The following is an 18,262-nucleotide window of genomic DNA, read 5'->3' on the forward strand; positions in this document are numbered from 1 at the left end:
GCAGGAGAGTTTGCATGGCAGAGGTGGCAGTGGCGGAGGAGGAGGCAGCAGCACAGCAGTAGTGACCTATTTAAAATGTAAGAAAATCACATAAAGCAGCTTGCATCATGGATGGAGGATATGGCTTGGCTGGAGAAAAGGAACATAGTGGGTGCTGAGTGTCAACTCAGTGTGTTTACTAACATGAGCCAGTGTTTACTGACAGACCTCTTTCTGTGTTGCTGTGATTATTGGTCACTCATCATAGGAGGAGAACTGCCAGTGTTACAGTATAGTGTCAATGTCATAGGGATAGTGTCAATATTACAGCATAGGGTCAGTGTTATAGGGATAGTGTCAGTGTTATAGGGATAGTGTTATAGGGACAGTGTCAGTGTTATAGGGACAGTGAGTGTTATAGGGATATTGTCAGTGTTATAGGGACAGTGTCAGTGTTATAGGGACAGTGTCAGTGTTATAGGGACAGTGTCAGTGTTATAGGGACAGTGTCAGTGTTATAGGGACAGTGTCAGTGTTATAGGGACAGTGTCAGTGTTATAGGGACAGTGTCAGTGTTACAGTACAGGTTCAGTGTTATAGGGACAGTGTGAGTGTTATAGGGACAGTGTCAGTGTTACAGTATAGGGTCAGAGTTATAGGGACAGGGTCAGTGTTACAGTACAGGGTCAGTGTTATAGGGACAGTGTGAGTGTTATAGAGATAGTGTCAGTGTTACAGTATAGGGTCAGAGTTATAGGGACAGTGTGAGTGTTATAGGGATAATGTCAGTGTTACAGTATAGGGTCAGAGTTATAGGGACAGTGTCAGTGTTATAAGGATAGCGTCAGTGTTATAGGGACAGTGTCAGTGTTACAGTACAGGGTCAGTGTTACAGTATAGGGTCAGTGTTACAGTATAGGGTCAGAGTTATAGGGACAGTGTCAGTGTTATAGTGTAGGGTCAGAGTTATAGGGACAGTGTTATAGTGTAGGGTCAGAGTTATAGGGACAGTGTCAGTGTTATAGGGACAGTGTCAGTGTTATAGTGTAGGGTCAGAGTTATAGGGACAGTGTCAGTGTTATAGTGTAGGGTCAGAGTTATAGGGACAGTGTCAGTGTTATAGGGATAGTGTCAGTGTTACAGTATAGGGTCAGAGTTATAGGGTCAGTGTTACAGTACAGGGTCAGTGTTATAGTGACAGTGCGAGTGTTATAGGGACAGTGTCAGTGTTATAGTGTAGGGTCAGAGTTATAGGGACAGTGTCAGTGTTATAAGGATAGCGTCAGTGTTATAGGGACAGTGTCAGTGTTATAAGGGTAGTGTCAGTGTTATAGGGACAGTGTCAGTGTTACAGTATAGGGTCAGAGTTATAGGGACAGTGTCAGTGTTATAGTGTAGGGTCAGTGTTATAGTGTAGGGTCAGAGTTATAGGGACAGTGTCAGTGTTATAGGGATAGTGTCAGTGTTATAGGGATAGTGTTATTGGGACAGTGTCAGTGTTACAGTACAGGGTCAGTGTTATAGGGACAGTGAGTGTTATAGGGATAGTGTCAGTGTTATAGGGACAGTGTCAGTGTTATAGTGTAGGGTCAGAGTTATAGGGACAGTGTCAGTGTTATAGTGTAGGGTCAGAGTTATAGGGACAGTGTCAGTGTTATAGTGTAGGGTCAGAGTTATAGGGACAGTGTCAGTGTTATAGTGTAGGGTCAGAGTTATAGGGACAGTATCAGTGTTATAGGGACAGTGTCAGTGTTATAGGGACAGTGTCAGTGTTATAGTGTAGGGTCAGAGTTATAGGGACTGTATCAGTGTTATAGGGTCAGTGTTATAGGGACAGTGTCAGTGTTATAGTGTAGGGTCAGCGTTATAGAGACAGTGTCAGTGTTATAGGGACAGTGTCAGAGTTATAGGGACAGTGTCAGTGTTATAGTATAGTGGCAGGTGCAGGTAAATGCTGTCCCCTGAAATCCATGTTTTAAGTATAGTCCTGCTTGAGCACAGGTGATCTAATAGTTTTGGGGGTCAATTTAGAGCAAATGTGATGTCAGGGTCTGTTTTAAAGCATGGATATCCCTAAACATAGCTTATGTCGTCCCTTGCATCGATTTTTATGTCAAATTGCTCTTCAGTGGTTGTGTAGGCTGATTTAATGTTTAAATTTTAAATTATGTTGTTTTTCTATTTTATTTTTTATGGCCAGTTATTTATATAGCACCCATATTAGATACGCCCATAGGTGGAGCTGGACCCACCCTTTGGGTGGACTGTGACACGCTGCACTCTGCTAACACCTACAATCTCCCTGAAACTAGTTTTCAAAAGTAGGCAAGTATGTACTAGTTGCTTACAGTACCCGAGGCTGGTGGCAGACAATACCCCGGTGTTTCTGCATCCCTACAACAAAGTTGTTTATAAGCTCTCTGCTTTATACTACTCAGTCAGAAACGTTGCATTCCTGTCACATACAGTATAGGACATAGGTATTTCAGGCCTAAATCCTAATTTATTGCTCACCTAGGCCACTGGTGTGCCCCAGCCCCAGTTACACTTCTTAATGTCATACACAACATTGAGAATATCCTACTAACACATGCTATGATATTGTATGCCACATAGTAAAATGTTCATGGATTTTTTTTGTTATATTGCAGGTACAAGGGATATATGGAACTAATGTAATAGAATCATACTTGCCTACATTGTATGTCTCCTCTCCGGGAGAAGCCCGGAGAGGAGACGCTGCAGTAGTCTTCGGGGGGCGGGGGCGGATGGTGACATCACCAAGCCCCTCCCCCACTTCGGCAAATGCCGCGATTCGCGGGTCCGTTGGAAGGGGACGGAGCTAAAATGACGCAATTTGCGTAATTTTAACCCCTTCCCCACCCGACGGACCCGCGAAAACGGGAGATTATCTCTCCATCCTGCTCACATCACTAAGGTGCGAGCAGGATGCGGGAGACCTGCCCACTCTTCCGGGGGTGCGGGGGGCTACCCCAAAAAACGGGAGCCTCCCGCAGCTTCCGGGAGAGTAGGTAAGTATGAATAGAATGGTGAAACAAAAGGTATGTGACAGTGGCGGCAATTCAGTGTACCTAGGCTAGGCCTCCACAGCATATGATACAGCATCTATCCAGCCTTTCAACAAATGCAAGCCTGTGACTTATGTTGCCGAAACACTTAGGAGCCCCTCTAAAATCAGGTTCTTTGAGGTTGTGGATGAGCACCCACAATAAAACATGCTACACTGTAAGAAGCTGACTTTTTTTTTTTTTACAAAATAAAACATTAGGCAAAATATATTTTTTTTTGTGCATTTCCTGATGTGACTAAAATGAGTATGAGCCCTATGAGTATGTGCCTGCACTTTGCATGTACAGTGATAGCAGTGCTACCCACTGGGATAGAAGAGTCCAATATATTGTGATGGGCCTGAAACTATTAAGCGTTTACTCATTATCGCTTATGTAAGAAAATAGTATAGTGCTGGCCATCCCTTCAGGAATGGCTGTTGATGCCCAATCTCCATGAGCTTCCTAATTATTTATTCATCAACAGTTTCTTATATAGCGTAGCATATTCCGTTGCGCTTTACAATTGGCACAACAGTAAAAAGGAGATTTATGGTAGACTTACCATTGTTAAATCTCTTTCTGCGAGTTACACTGGATTCCACAGGGAATAACATTGGGGTGTAGTGTTGGATCTTGATTCGAGGCACCAACAAACTAAAGCTTTCATTGTTCCCAGGATGCACTGCACCGCCTCCTCTATAGCCCCGCCTCCAGGCGCTGGAGCTCAGTTTTGTTAACCAGTCCAATGCAGTAGCAAGTAAGAGAGAAGGAAGATGTTAGTCACATAGAACCACATTCTCACGACAGGAGAAAGGACTAGCGGCTAATGCCATACAAACCCAAAGAAGCAAAGTGCGTCAGGGTGGATGCTCTGTGGAATCCAATGTATCTCGCAGAAAGAGATTTAACAATGGTAAGTCTACCATAAATCTCCTTTTCTGCAGCGGGGTACACTGGTATTCCACAGGGAATAACATCGGGGATGTCCTAAAGCAGTTCCTCATGGTAGGGGATGCAACGTAGTGGGCACAAGAACCCGGCGTCCAAAGGAAGCATCCTGGGAGGCGGAAGTATCAAAGGCATAGAACCTGATGAACGTGCTCACAGAGGACCAAGTAGCCGCCTTGCACAATTATTCTGTGGACACGCCACGGCGGGTCACCCAAGAAGGTCCAACCGATCAAGTAGAATGGGCCTTGATAGCTGCAGGAGCTGGGAGCCCAGCCTGCGCATAAGCTTGTGCAATCACCATTCTAATCCATCTGGCCAAGGTTTGTTTATTCGCAGGTCAGCCACGTTTGTGAAAACCAAAAAGTAGAAAAAGGGAATCTGACCTCCTGATGGAGGCAGTCATCTTCACATAAACACGGAGAGCCCGCACCACATCCAAATATTTTTCTTTGGAAGATAGACCAGAATAGGTGAAGGCCGGAACCACAATCTCCTGGTTAAGGTGAAAAGATGGTACCACCTTAGGCAAATAACCAGTGCGAGTTCGAAGAAAAGCCCGGTCACGGTGAAAAATCAGAAAGGGTGGACAACAGGACAAAGCGCCATAGTCCGATACCCTCCGAGCAGAGGTAATAGCCAACAGAAATATGACCTTAAGCGTAAGGCGTTTAGGTCCACAGTCTCAAGAGGTTCAAATGGATACTCTTGCAGGGCATTCAATACTACAGACAGATCCCATGGAGCCACAGGAGGGACATAGGGAGGCTGAATCCGTAGAACACCCTGAGTGAAAGTGTGAACGTCAGGAAGAGAGACAATTTTTCTCTGAAACCACACCGATAAGGCAGGTATATGAATCTTGAGGGAGGCCAGACGAAGGCCCAAGTCTAGGCCTTGCTGTAGAAAAGGCAACAGTCTGGAAGTTTTGAAAGTATATGTATCATAATTCTTAGCAGCACACCAGGTGAAGTAAGAATTCCAGACACTGTAATAAATCCGAGCCGAAGCTGGTTTACGGGCTTTCAACATAGTTTGAATGACCGCCTCAGAGAATCCTTTTGCTCTCAGGAGTGATGCTTCAAGAGCCACACCATCAAAGCCAGTCTGGTCAGGTCTGGGTAGACACAAGGGACCTGAATGATGAGGTCTGAGCGTTAAGAAAGTAGAAGAGGACGCTCTATCAAGAGACCCTGCAGGTCTGAGGACCAATGCCGTCTGGGACACACTGGAGCGACTAGAAGTAGTATTTCTCCACCTTGCTTGAACCTCCGTATTACCCTGGGCAGGAGTGACACTGGAGCGAACACATATGGCAGCCGAAAGTTCCATGGAAACACTGCTTGAGGATCCCTTGTCCTTGTGCTGAAGACCGGAACCTTATGATTGTGTCGAGATGCCATCAGGTCTACCCCTGGTAGGCCCCACTTGTCCACTAGGAGTTGATAGACTTCGGGATGAAGACTCCACTCTCCGGCGTGCATGTCCTGACGACTGAGGAAGTCCACTTCCCAGTTGAGGACCCCCGGAATGAACACTGCCGATATGGCTGGCAGATGGCGTTCCGCCCATTGGAGGATTTTTGACACTTCCATCATTGCCATGCGGCTTCGAGTGCCGCCTTGATGATTTATGTATGCCACCGTGGTGGCGTTGTCCGAACAGGCTTGTTCTGTACCAGAGACAGGGCCAGTGTCAACGCATTGAACACTGCCTGCAATTCCAGAATGTTTATTGGGAGGAGAGATTCCTCCCTGCTCCACCGACCCTGGAGAGAGTGTTGCTCCAACACCGCGCCTCAACCTCGCAGACTGGCGTCCGTTGTCAGGAGGACCCAGTTGGAGATCCAGAAGGGACGGCCCCTGTTCAACTGTTGGTCCTGTAGCCACCAGCTCAGTGACAGATGAACATCCGGAGTCAAGGAGATAATTTGAGACCTGATCCGATGAGGCAGGCTGTCCCATTTGGAAAAGATTAACCTCTGCAGAGGTCGGGAATTAAACGGAGCGTCCTCTACCATGTCGAAATCCGACACCATGAGGCCTAGTACTTGCATCACCGAGTGTATCGACACACTCTGGCGAGAGAGGAAGCATCTGAGCTTTTCTTGAAGCTTCCGGACCTTCTCCGGAGACAGAAACACTCTTTGGCTGTGTGTGTCCAGCATCGTCTCCAGGTGCACCATGCTTTGAGCAGGGACCAGCGAGGACTTCTTCCAATTGATGAGCCACCCATGGGCTTGTAGGAATTGGACCAACATCTCCAGTTGACGAAGGAGGACATCTTGGGAGTTCGCCAGAATCAGAAAGTCGTCCAGATACGGCAGGATCCTGATTCCCTGACGATGGAGGAAAGCCGTCATCACGGCCATGACCTTGGTGAAAATCTGAGGTGCCGTAGCCAGTTCAAATGGCAGAGCCTGGAACTGAAAATGAAGGTTGCCAATAGCAAACCGAAGATACTGCTGATGTGAAATGGCAATAGGTATGTGCAGGTAAGCATCCTGTATGTCCAGGGATACCATATAGTCCTCGGGTTCCATGGCCAGTACAATAGAATGCAGAGTTTCCATACGGAATTTGGACACTCTTACAAACTTGTTCAATGAATTGAGGTTGAGGATAGGCCGGAAAGACCCATTCGGTTTTGGAACTAGAAACAAGGTCGAATAGTATCCCCTGCCTCTCTGGGACAGAGGTACCGGCACTACCACTCCTGTTTTCAGGAGGGATTGTACAACCAGGTGTAGAGCTTGCACCTTCAACGGATCCGAGGGGATAACCACTGAACAGAACTGGCAAGGGGGGATGTCTCTTGAATGAGATTGCGTACCCGTGAGACACAACTTCCCGCACCCAGGTGTCTGAAGTGGTCTTTAACCAGGCCTGGGCGAACTGCAGAAGTCGGCCTTCCAACCTGGGGTCCCCTAGGGAGAGGCCCGCCCCTTCATGCAGCAGGCTTGTCTTGTTTAGAAGCAGGCTGAAGGGCGGCCCAGGATTGTTTAGATTTGGACTTAGCGGTTTTGGAAGTACGAGCCTGTCTCGGGTACGCCCGACCTTTTGCTTTACTTGGAGGTCGAAAGGAACGAAAAGTGGTACTCTTTGCCTTCTGTACAGAAGGATTAGTACCTGGGAGAAACGCAGTCTTGGCTGTCGCCAAGTCAGTCACAATCTTATTCAGATCCTCCCCAAACAGGATGTCTCCCTTGAAAGGGAGTACCTCCAAGGTCTTTTTAGAGTCCAGGTCCACTTTCCAGGACCTCAACCGCAGAATCCGGCGAGCCAGGATAGACGTAGTAGATGCCTTGGCCACCATGACCCCTGCATCAGAGGCCGCCTCTTGAATATAGTGAGAGGCTGTGGTAATATACAACAGATATTGTGTGGCAGTAAAAATCCTGAGGTAGCTCATCCTCAAGTGCCTGAACCCATGCTTCAATTCCTTTTGCCGCCCAAGAGGCAGCCATAGTGGGTCTATGTACAGCACCGGTAAGAGTGTAAATAGACTTCAGGCATCCCTCCACACGCTTATCTGTCGGTTCCTTCAGTGAGGTGACAGGCAGAGTAGATGACACCACAAGACGGGCGTCATGAAAGTCCACTGGCGGTGGAGTTTCCCACTTGTTTCTCAACTCCACAGGGATAGGATAACGAGCTAGCATCTTATTTCCTGGAGATGACCAGGATTGCTGACTATGTCAATTAAAAGGTCAGAATGTGGTAAAATTACTTTAGCAACCTTCTGACGTTTAAACTTATCAAGTTTCTTAGATGTAACAGGAGGCTCAATGTCATCATCAATTTGGAGAATCAGCTTGACAGCCTCCACAAGGTCAGGAACATCAAACTGGGTTGCAGATTCTTTATCAGAAGCAACTGTATCAGTGTCTGACGGATCAGTATATTCCCCATATTCATCGGAAGAATTATACAAAATATTAGTGGTTTGTGAGGAAGAAATGGCCCGCTTAGATGACCACTTGGCCCCAGAGGGACATGGAGTGGACTTTTGTCTAACCAAAGTCTGATTTAATTGCTGTAACTGGGTAGACAAAGTATCCGCCCATGGCAGATTAACTACAGGGACAATATGTGGCTGTAATGGCACAGGAGGCCCCACAGGGGGCGTGAGACGCGATACAAGCGTAGTCAGCATATTTGAAAAAGCTGCCCAAGGTGGGTCCTGCTTGACCACAGGTGCCACAGATGGACTGGGAGATGTATGACCCCCAGCGCCTGAACCAGCAGCTAACACTTCCCCCACTGGTGAATCCGTGACGACAGCACTGCATGATGCAGAGGCGTCCACGGATGTCCCGTCCATCATTTGGGATGCAGCCTTAGGACATAATAGTACAATATAGCCAGACAAACACAAAAAACAGCAAATATTCCCGTGTGTTTTGTGACAGTAAATACAGAGCACAAACAGAGGCTTTAAGTGGTGTGGGGTGACTGAAAAACACAGTGAGAAATACAAACAGTGTACCCTGTGTAGCACTATATATTATATGAGACCCTGACGCACCTAGTTCCCCAGGGTACAGAATACAGTGATAGAAAATGTGTGATACACAAGAGTGGAATCCACACAGCAGCTACAGGCACACTCAGTCACAGGTACAATGCAGGAATTATCACACAAACAATAAAACTGCACTGGACTAGTAATTACATATAGGTAATTATGTCTATAGATATAACAATGCACAGTAAACACTGGATGTATGTCACAGAATACTTGTACTAAATATTCAGATAGCAGTACACTTGTTCTTAACGATCACTGTCTAAAATTACATACTTAAGTGTCTGTAAATGCACAGCGCTGATGATACAGGCGGATTTACAGAGGAAACAGTGCCCAGCAGTCCCGGAGATCAGCCCAGCGACCTGTGCTCCTTGCCCTGGTGGATATAGTGGAGTCCCTGTGCGACACAGTGTCCACGCCAGTGGCACGGTCCGTATCCTGGTACAGCGACCGGATCGCAATTTACCTTACCTCTTTAGTGCAGCCACGCGATCATGGAGAATGACAGCTGTGGTGTGCCTGAAAAAATAAGAATTTACTTACCGATAATTCTATTTCTCGGAGTCCGTAGTGGATGCTGGGGTTCCTGAAAGGACCATGGGGAATAGCGGCTCCGCAGGAGACAGGGCACAAAAAGTAAAGCTTTAGGATCAGGTGGTGTGCACTGGCTCCGCCCCCTATGACCCTCCTCCAAGCCTCAGTTAGGATACTGTGCCCGGACGAGCGTACACAATAAGGAAGGATTTTGAATCCCGGGTAAGACTCATACCAGCCACACCAATCACACTGTACAACCTGTGATCTGAACCCAGTTAACAGTATGATAACAGCGGAGCCTCTGAAAAGATGGCTCACAACAATAATAACCCGATTTTTGTAACTATGTACAAGTATTGCAGATAATCCGCACTTGGGATGGGCGCCCAGCATCCACTACGGACTCCGAGAAATAGAATTATCGGTAAGTAAATTCTTATTTTCTCTATCGTCCTAGTGGATGCTGGGGTTCCTGAAAGGACCATGGGGATTATACCAAAGCTCCCAAACGGGCGGGAGAGTGCGGATGACTCTGCAGCACCGAATGAGAGAACTCCAGGTCCTCCTTAGCCAGGGTATCAAATTTGTAGGATTTTACAAACGTGTTTTGCCCCTGACTAAGTAGCCGCTCGGCAAAGTTGTAAAGCCGAGACCCCTCGGGCAGCCGCCCAAGATGAGCCCACCTTCCTTGTGGAATGGGCATTTACATATTTTGGCTGTGGCAGGCCTGCCACAGAATGTGCAAGCTGAATTGTATTACACATCCAACTAGCAATAGTCTGCTTAGAAGCAAGAGCACCCAGTTTGTTGGGTGCATACAGGATAACAGCAAGTCAGTATTCCTGACTCCAGCCGTCCTGGAACCTATATTTTCAGGGCCCTGACAACATCTAGCAACTTGGAGTCCTCCAAGTCCCTAGTAGGCGCAAGGCACCACAATAAGCTGGTTCAGGTGAAACACTGACACCACCTTAGGAAGAGAACTGGGGACGAGTCCGCAGCTCTGCCCTGTCCGAATGGACAAACAGATATGGGCTTTTATGAGAAAAAAACCACCAATTTGACACTCGCCTGGCCCAGGCCAGGGCCAAGAGCATGGTCACTTTTCATGTGAGATGCTTCAAATCCACAGATTTGACTGGTTTTAAACCAATGTGATTTGAGGAATCTCAGAACTACGTTGAGATCCCACAGTGCCACTGGAGGCACAAAAGGGGGTTGTATATGCAATACTCCCTTGACAAACTTCTGGACTTCAGGAACTGAAGCCAATTCTTTCTGGAAGAAAATCGACAGGGCCGAAATTTGAACCTTAATGGACCCCAATTTGAGGCCCATAGACACTCCTGTTTGCAGGAAATGCAGGAATCGACCGAGTTGAAATTTCTTCGTGGGGCCTTCCTGGCCTCACACCACGCAACATATTTTCGCCACATGTGGTGATAATGTTGTGCGGTCACCTCCTTCCTGGCTTTGACCAGGGTAGGAATGACCTCTTCCGGAATGTCTTTTTCCCTTAGGATCCGGCGTTCCACCGCCATGCCGTCAAACGCAGCTGCGGTAAGTCTTGGAACAGACATGGTACTTGCTGAAGCAAGTCCCTTCTTAGCGGCAGAGGCCATAAGTCCTCTGTGAGCATCTCTTGAAGTTCCGGGTACCAAGTCCTTCTTGGCCAATCCGGAGCCATGAGTATAGTTCTTACTCCTCTACGTCTTATAATTCTCAGTACCTTAGGTATGAGAAGCAGAGGAGGGTACACATACACCGACTGGTACACCCACGGTGTTACCAGAACGTCCACAGCTATTGCCTGAGGGTCTCTTGACCTGGCGCAATACCTGTCCCGTTTTTTGTTCAGACGGGACGCCATTCACAATTATGTGGAAAAACTTCCCGATGAAGTTTCCACTCTCCCGGGTGGAGGTCGTGCCTGCTGAGGAAGTCTGCTTCCCAGTTTCCATTCCCGGAATGAAACACTGCTGACAGTGCTATCACATGATTTTCCGCCCAGCGAAAAGTCCTTGCAGTTTTTGCCATTGCCCTCCTGCTTCTTGTGCCGCCCTGTCTGTTTACGTGGGCGACTGCCGTGATGTTTTTCCCACTGGATCAATACCGGCTGACCTTGAAGCAGAGGTCTTGCTAAGCTTAGAGCATTATAAAATTACCCTTAGCTCCAGTATATTTATGTGGAGAAAAGTCTCCAGACTTGATCACACTCCCTGGAAATTTTTTCCTTGTGTGACTGCTCCCCAGCCTCTCGGGCTGGCCTCCGTGGTCACCAGCATCCAATCCTGAATGCCGAATCTGCGGCCCTCTAGAAGATGAGCACTCTGTAACCACCACAGGAGAGACACCCTTGTCCTTGGATATAGGGTTATCCGCTGATGCATCTGAAGATGCGATCCGGACCATTTGTCCAGCAGATCCCACTGAAAAGTTCTTGCGTGAAATCTGCCGAATGGAATTGCTTCGTAGGAAGCCACCATTTTTACCAGGACCCTTGTGCAATGATGCACTGACACTTTTCCTGGTTTTAGGAGGTTCCTGACTAGCTCGGATAACTCCCTGGCTTTCTCTTCCGGGAGAAACACCTTTTTCTGGACTGTGTCCAGAATCATCCCTAGGCACAGCAGACGTGTCGTCGGGATCAGCTGCGATTTTGGAATATTTAGAATCCACCCGTGCTGTTGTAGCAGTATCCGAGATAGTGCTACTCCGACCTCCAACTGTTCCCTGGACTTTGCCCTTATCAGGAGATCGTCCAAGTAAGGGATAATTAAGACGCCTTTTCTTCGAAGAAGAATCATCATTTCGGCCATTACCTTGGTAAAGACCCGGGGTGCCGTGGACAATCCAAACGGCAGCGTCTGAAACTGATAGTGACAGTTCTGTACCACGAACCTGAAGTACCCTTAGTGAGAAAGGCAAATTTGGGACATGGAGGTAAGCATCCCTGATGTCCCGGGACACTATATAGTCCCCTTCTTCCTGGTTCGTTATCACTGCTCTGAGTGACTCCATCTTGATTTGAACCTTTGTAAGTGTTCAAATTTTTTAGATTTAGAATAGGTCTCACCTAGCCTTCTGGCTTCAGTACCACAATATAGTGTGGAATAATACCCCTTTCCTTGTTGTAGGAGGGGTAATTTGATTATCACCTGCTGGGAATACAGCTTGTGAATTGTTTCCCATACTGCCTCCTTGTCGGAGGGAGACCTTGGTAAAGCAGACTTCAGGAGCCTGCGAGGGGGAAACGTCTCGACATTCCAATCTGTACCCCTGGGATACTACTTGTAGGATCCAGGGGTCCTGTACGGTCCCAGCGTCATGCTGAGAGCTTGGCAGAAGCGGTGGAAGGCTTCTGTTCCTGGGAATGGGCTGCCTGCTGCAGTCTTCTTCCCTTTCCTCTATCCCTGGGCAGATATGACTCTTATAGGGACGAAAGGACTGAGGCTGAAAAGACGGTGTCTTTTTCTGCAGAGATGTGACTTAGGGTAAAAACGGTGGATTTTCCAGCAGTTGCCGTGGCCACCAGGTCCGATGGACCGACCCCAAATAACTCCTCTTCCTTTATACGGCAATACACCTTTGTGCCGTTTGGAATCTGCATCACCTGACCACTGTCGTGTCCATAAACATCTTCTGGCAGATATGGACATCGCACTTACTCTTGATGCCAGAGTGCAAATATCCCTCTGTGCATCTCGTATATATAGAAATGCATCCTTTAAATGCTCTATAGTCAATAAAATACTGTCCCTGTCAAGGGTATCAATATTTTTAGTCAGGGAATCCGACCAAGCGGCGATCGCTGGTCGCAGTATAACACCAGTATGTGTGTATATACTTTTTATAATATTTTCCAGCCTCCTGTCAGCTGGCTCCTTGAGGACGGCCCTATCTATAGACGGTACCGCCACTTGTTTTGATAAGCGTGTGAGCGCCTTATCCACCCTAAGGGGTGTTTCCCACCGCGCCCTAACTTCTGGCGGGAAAGGGTATACCGCCAATAATTTTCTATCGGGGGGAACCCACGCATCATCACACACTTCATTTAATTTATCTGATTCAGGAAAAACTACAGGTAGTTTTTTCACATCCCACATAATACCCTCTTTTGTGGTACTTGTAGTATCAGAAATATGTAACACCTCCTTCATTGCCCTTAACAAGTAACGTGTGGCCCTAAAGGGAAATACGTTTGTTTCTTCACCGTCGACACTGAAATCAGTGTCCGTGTCTGTGTCTGTCGACCGACTGAGGTAAAAGGACGTTTTAACGCCCCTGACGGTGTTTGAGACGCCTGGACAGGTACTAATTTGTTTGCCAGCCGTCTCATGTCGCCAACCGACCTTGCAGCGTGTTGACATTATCACGCAATTCCATAAATAAGCCATCCATTCCGGTGTCGACTCCCTAGAGAGTGACATCACCATTACAGGCAATTTGCTCCGCCTCATACATGTCGACACACACGTACCGACATATAGCACACACACACAGGGAATGCTCCGATAGAGGACAGGACCCCACTAGCCCCTTGGGGAGACAGAGGGAGAGTTTGCCAGCACACACCAAAGCGCTATATTTTACAGGGATAGTCTTATAATAAGTGCTCCCTTATAGCTGCTTTTATAAAATCACAATTTCGCCAAATTTTGCCCCCCCTCTCTTGATTTAACCCTGTTTCTGTAGTGCAGTGCAGGGGAGAGCCTGGGAGCCTTCCTGACCAGCGGAACTGTGTGAGGAAATGGCGCTGTGTGCTGAGGAGATAGGCCCCGCCCCCTTTTCGGCGGGCTCGTCTCCCGCTTAAAAATGGATTCTGGCAGGGGTTAAATATCTCCATATAGCCCCGGAGGCTATATGTGAGGTATTTTTTGCCAAAAAAAGGATTTTCATTGCTGCCCAGGGCGCCCCCCCCCAGCGCCCTGCACCCTCAGTGACTGCCGTGTGAAGTGTGCTGAGAGCAATGGCGCACAGCTGCAGTGCTGTGCGCTACCTTAAGAAGACTGAGGAGTCTTCTGCCGCCGATTCTGGATCTTCTTCTCTTTTCAGCATCTGCAAGGGGGCCGGCGGCGAGGCTCCGGTGACCATCCAGGCTGTACCTGTGATCGTCCCTCTGGAGCTAATGTCCAGTAGCCAAAGAAGCCAATCCATCCTGCACGCAGGTGAGTTCACTTCTTCTCCCCTAAGTCCCTCGATGCAGTGATCCTGTTGCCAGCAGGACTCACTGTAAAATAAAAAACCTAAGCTAAACTTTTCTAAGCAGCTCTTTAGGAGAGCCACCTAGATTGCACCCTTCTCGGCCGGGCACAAAAACCTAACTGAGGCTTGGAGGAGGGTCATAGGGGGAGGAGCCAGTGCACACCACCTGATCCTAAAGCTTTACTTTTTGTGCCCTGTCTCCTGCGGAGCCGCTATTCCCCATGGTCCTTTCAGGAACCCCAGCATCCACTAGGACGATAGAGAAACCGGTATGTCTCCGCTGCAAGTACATGGGAACCAGCCCGCGGGTGTATGCAGTGACGCTGAGCGAGGTGATGGAGCCGCAGCACAGGATGTCATAAAGACATAGAAAGTGCTGCGGCCCTTGAAGTCTTCTAAAAAGCTCTCTTCAGGGCTGCCTAGCGCAGCCCCACCTGTTAGTGACCTGCACTGAAGGCATCAACTTACAAACTGAGCTCCAGTGCCTGGAGGCTGGGCTATAGAGGAGGCGGTGCAGTGCATCCTGGAAACAGTCAAAGCTTTAGCCTGTTGGTGCCTCAGATCATGATCCAACTCTACACCTCGATGTTATTCCCTGTGGAATACCAGTGTACCCCGCTGCAGAAAGAACAAAACTTGGTAAAAACAGAAAGACAGAGGAAGGAAGACCTGCTTGCAAGCTTACAATATATAGGGAAATATCTGGATGGGAAGTTCAGCAGAGTAGAACGCAAAGTACTTACCTTGCTTCAAATGGTCTTAGCAGGAAGAGACAACCATAAGACCAGAGGTTCCCAAACGCAGTCCTCAAGGCACCCCAGCGGCCCTGGTTTTAAATGTATCCATGCTTGGCCACAGGTGACTTAATTAGCACCTTAGTCAATTTGATTTAACCATCTGTGCTGAGCCATGGATATACTTAAAACCTGGACTGATGGGGTGCCTTGAGGGCCGCGTTTGGGAACCTCTGCATTAGACCATTGTGACGCCGGGTTGGGCATGAGATCCCGGCGCCTACCACAGCCTACCCTTAACCTCCTGCATTGGTACCTAATCCTAACTTCCCCGGCTAGTGCCTAAACCTAACCACCCACACCCCGCAGCCTAACCTCCCCCCTTAGTGCCTAAACCTATCCTCCGGTGGTGCCTAACTCTAACCTTCCCTCCTCGCAGCCTAATACCTAACCAACCCATGTGGCAGCGAAAGCTAAACCCCCGCCCCCCCCATAACCATAACCGTCCCGGCTACAGACACCTTCGGAATTCCGGCGTTGGGATCCTGACATTTTCAGATGTATTTCATACACCTAGCCTGGATATGCCATGTGATGCGAATGAACCACAGTGATTGGTGTAGCATCTTGTTTGCTTGCTTGAGTGTGTGTCTTAATGGCAATGCTTCACAAGACTTCACAGATTCATTTGATATGTGACACTTGTATATCTGTGAGCACTTTGATTCTAAATCTGTATATAATCACAACGGAACATGGTGCGATAAAAGCCATGGCCGCTGCATTGTAGCACTTTGTATACAGATTCCGAGTCGCACACACAGATGTACAAGTGTTACATATCAAATTAATCAGTGCAGTCTTGTGAAGACGTTTTGTCGCATTGCAATTAAGATGCACATTCGGGAAAACAAATGTAAAAAGGAGGCTTAGTGCAAGCACTCTCTTATAGGTCTAGACACACGCATAGAAGGGATGTTTGGCGCGATTGCGCAATAGTGTATGAGGACACTTCTGTCATTTCTGTTTTTACAGTAAATATCTAAAATCATCCGAAAAAAAAAAAAAACAATGGGTGATATTCTGCTTAATGTTGCTTGGTAATTCAATTTATGTAGTTGTATGAATGTGTAAATTCTAATTCACCTCAGAAAAAGGTATTTATTTCTTTGGATTTGTATGAAATGCTGACATGATCTATACAATGGTGGTTACACAGAATGAATATAAAATGTAAATCTGTTGTGTGACATTGCCAGGAATTTACTTGGACTAATGAAACGACTATGTGAGAACCCTAAAATAATGTGGTGCTGTCACAGTGGAGGAGTTCTGAAGGTCATCTAAAGCAAGCAGAAATGGATGATAACATCAGGAGCAATGCAGCTTCGCAGTAACTTCACCTCTGACAATTTAGGAAGGCAGGAAATTCCTATTTGTTCCTTAGAAGCCACGTAATCCCTAGCTGCAAATTCCTGTGAGGGCACATTCAACATTCCTCAGGAACAAATATACATAATCTTTATTACATTTCAAACTCTCAATTTTTTTGGGGTTGGGAATATGCACAGTTAATGATTAACATTCACTAAATAAAGCAGAAAGTAAGAAAAAAATACTTACTATGTAGCAGGGCTCACAGAAAGCCTTCTTCTCTACAGCATAGAATGGCTGCCCACGCAGTTTGCTGTTGCAGGTCATACAGGTGAAACACTCAACATGAAACACTTGGTCCATAGCTGTGCATCCAGTACCCTCCCCTACGACATTTTCTCCACAGCGAGAACAGCGACCTGAAGCCAAGAGAGCAGGCTGGTGTCAGTAAATGACTTGGGTTGAAGTGAATTTTAACAACACAGTAAAATCATATTTATATTACATTACAACAAGGCACTCATAACTCCCCTTCTGATATTTTACATTACTTGCTACAGTTACTCACGTTTGCCACAACTATGGCAGTTTTGAAAGGACACCTTCATGCTCAATACACTGTTTCAACCAAGAAATTAGGAATTTCATATACGAGGTTAAAGGTAACAGTTCGCAAGTTTCCGAATACAAAAACATCCTTTATCCTGTGACTAAAATATCTAAGAAATCTGTAAACTTTTTACTCCTAAATTACAAAGAAAATAAAGGACATGTCGAAATAAGCAGAGACAGATGTGCTTTCATTTTCCTTAAGGTTAAACACACCATATATATATATATATATATATATATGCATGTATGACCGGCACTCCAACATCACAACATAGATACCTGGGTGCCCTCCCGTGGCACTACAGAGCCCAGCAGACAACACGAATTGGTGGGCGGCACTCCAAGGATTTGTAAGAGAATTCACAGCTACACAAGCTTTAGTGATCAACGTTTCAGACGCCTTTATTTGCGCCTTTCGTCAGGACGAAAGGCGCAAATAAAGGAGTCTGAAACGTTGATCACTAAAGCTTGTGTAGCTGTGAATTCTCTTACAAATCCTTGGAGTGCCGCCCACCAATTCGTGTTATATATATATATATATATATATATATATATATATATATCTCAGTGACGTGCGGTGGGGTGAGGCAGAGCCATTCCCGTTATACTAACATTTTCGCCAGAGTTTTGACTGAATATGTTCTTTGTATTATTGTAACTTTTCACTTGCACTGCAGACATTGAGGTGATAGGATCGTAGTGGACACACACAATTGTTTGTGCCTCTTGATCCTTTGAGACGTGTCTGACCAGTGGTCTTTCTCCATTAAAAATTAACTACCAATTTGGGGAGTGTATAAACTTATAAAATTACTGGGCCAGTGGAGTTGCCACATTTCCGGCACCACTACTGGCAGTACAGTATTTTAATGATCTGTCCCTCGGATTTGATGTGAAGTAGGTGGAAATTATCTATTTACACCACACTGTACATCTTTAGATCTTTATATGCCCCTGAGTAAGTCCTGATAAAAGGACGAAACACATAGGGTTTTAAAGAAACAAGGTGATTAGGACACCCGGTACACATTGGAAAGTCCCCACCACTGAGCTCACATCCTGGGGTGGTTGGTGGCACTCAGGTTTACATCTGTCTTTGTGCAACTTGGTTGTTCATTGTAATATACCTTGTATGTAATGTAGAGATTGTCTCACATTATATTTTATGTTTGATGTTATCAATAAACACCGGAATTTTATTAATCCAAGATTTTGTTTTGGGTGTCTACATCTCTTTGGTGTGAGGGTATTTTCTAGGTTTAACACCTGGCT

The 18,262-nt window shown here is 46.7% G+C and overlaps 1 protein-coding gene across 6 annotated transcripts in view; it reads right to left on the bottom strand.

The window, feature by feature from the left end:
* LPP (LIM domain containing preferred translocation partner in lipoma) overlaps positions 1-18,262 on the bottom strand; it is an 870,847-nt gene that overhangs the window by 193,019 nt on the left and 659,566 nt on the right. For all 6 annotated transcript variants that reach the window (XM_063916491.1, XM_063916490.1, XM_063916488.1 and 3 more), the window contains one exon: positions 16,628-16,797. In XM_063916491.1, coding sequence (XP_063772561.1) covers positions 16,628-16,797 — 170 coding nt within the window. The remainder of the gene's footprint in view (positions 1-16,627; positions 16,798-18,262) is intronic.

Source organism: Pseudophryne corroboree, chromosome 4 (genome assembly GCF_028390025.1).
Source record: "Pseudophryne corroboree isolate aPseCor3 chromosome 4, aPseCor3.hap2, whole genome shotgun sequence".
Taxonomy (NCBI): domain Eukaryota; kingdom Metazoa; phylum Chordata; class Amphibia; order Anura; family Myobatrachidae; genus Pseudophryne; species Pseudophryne corroboree.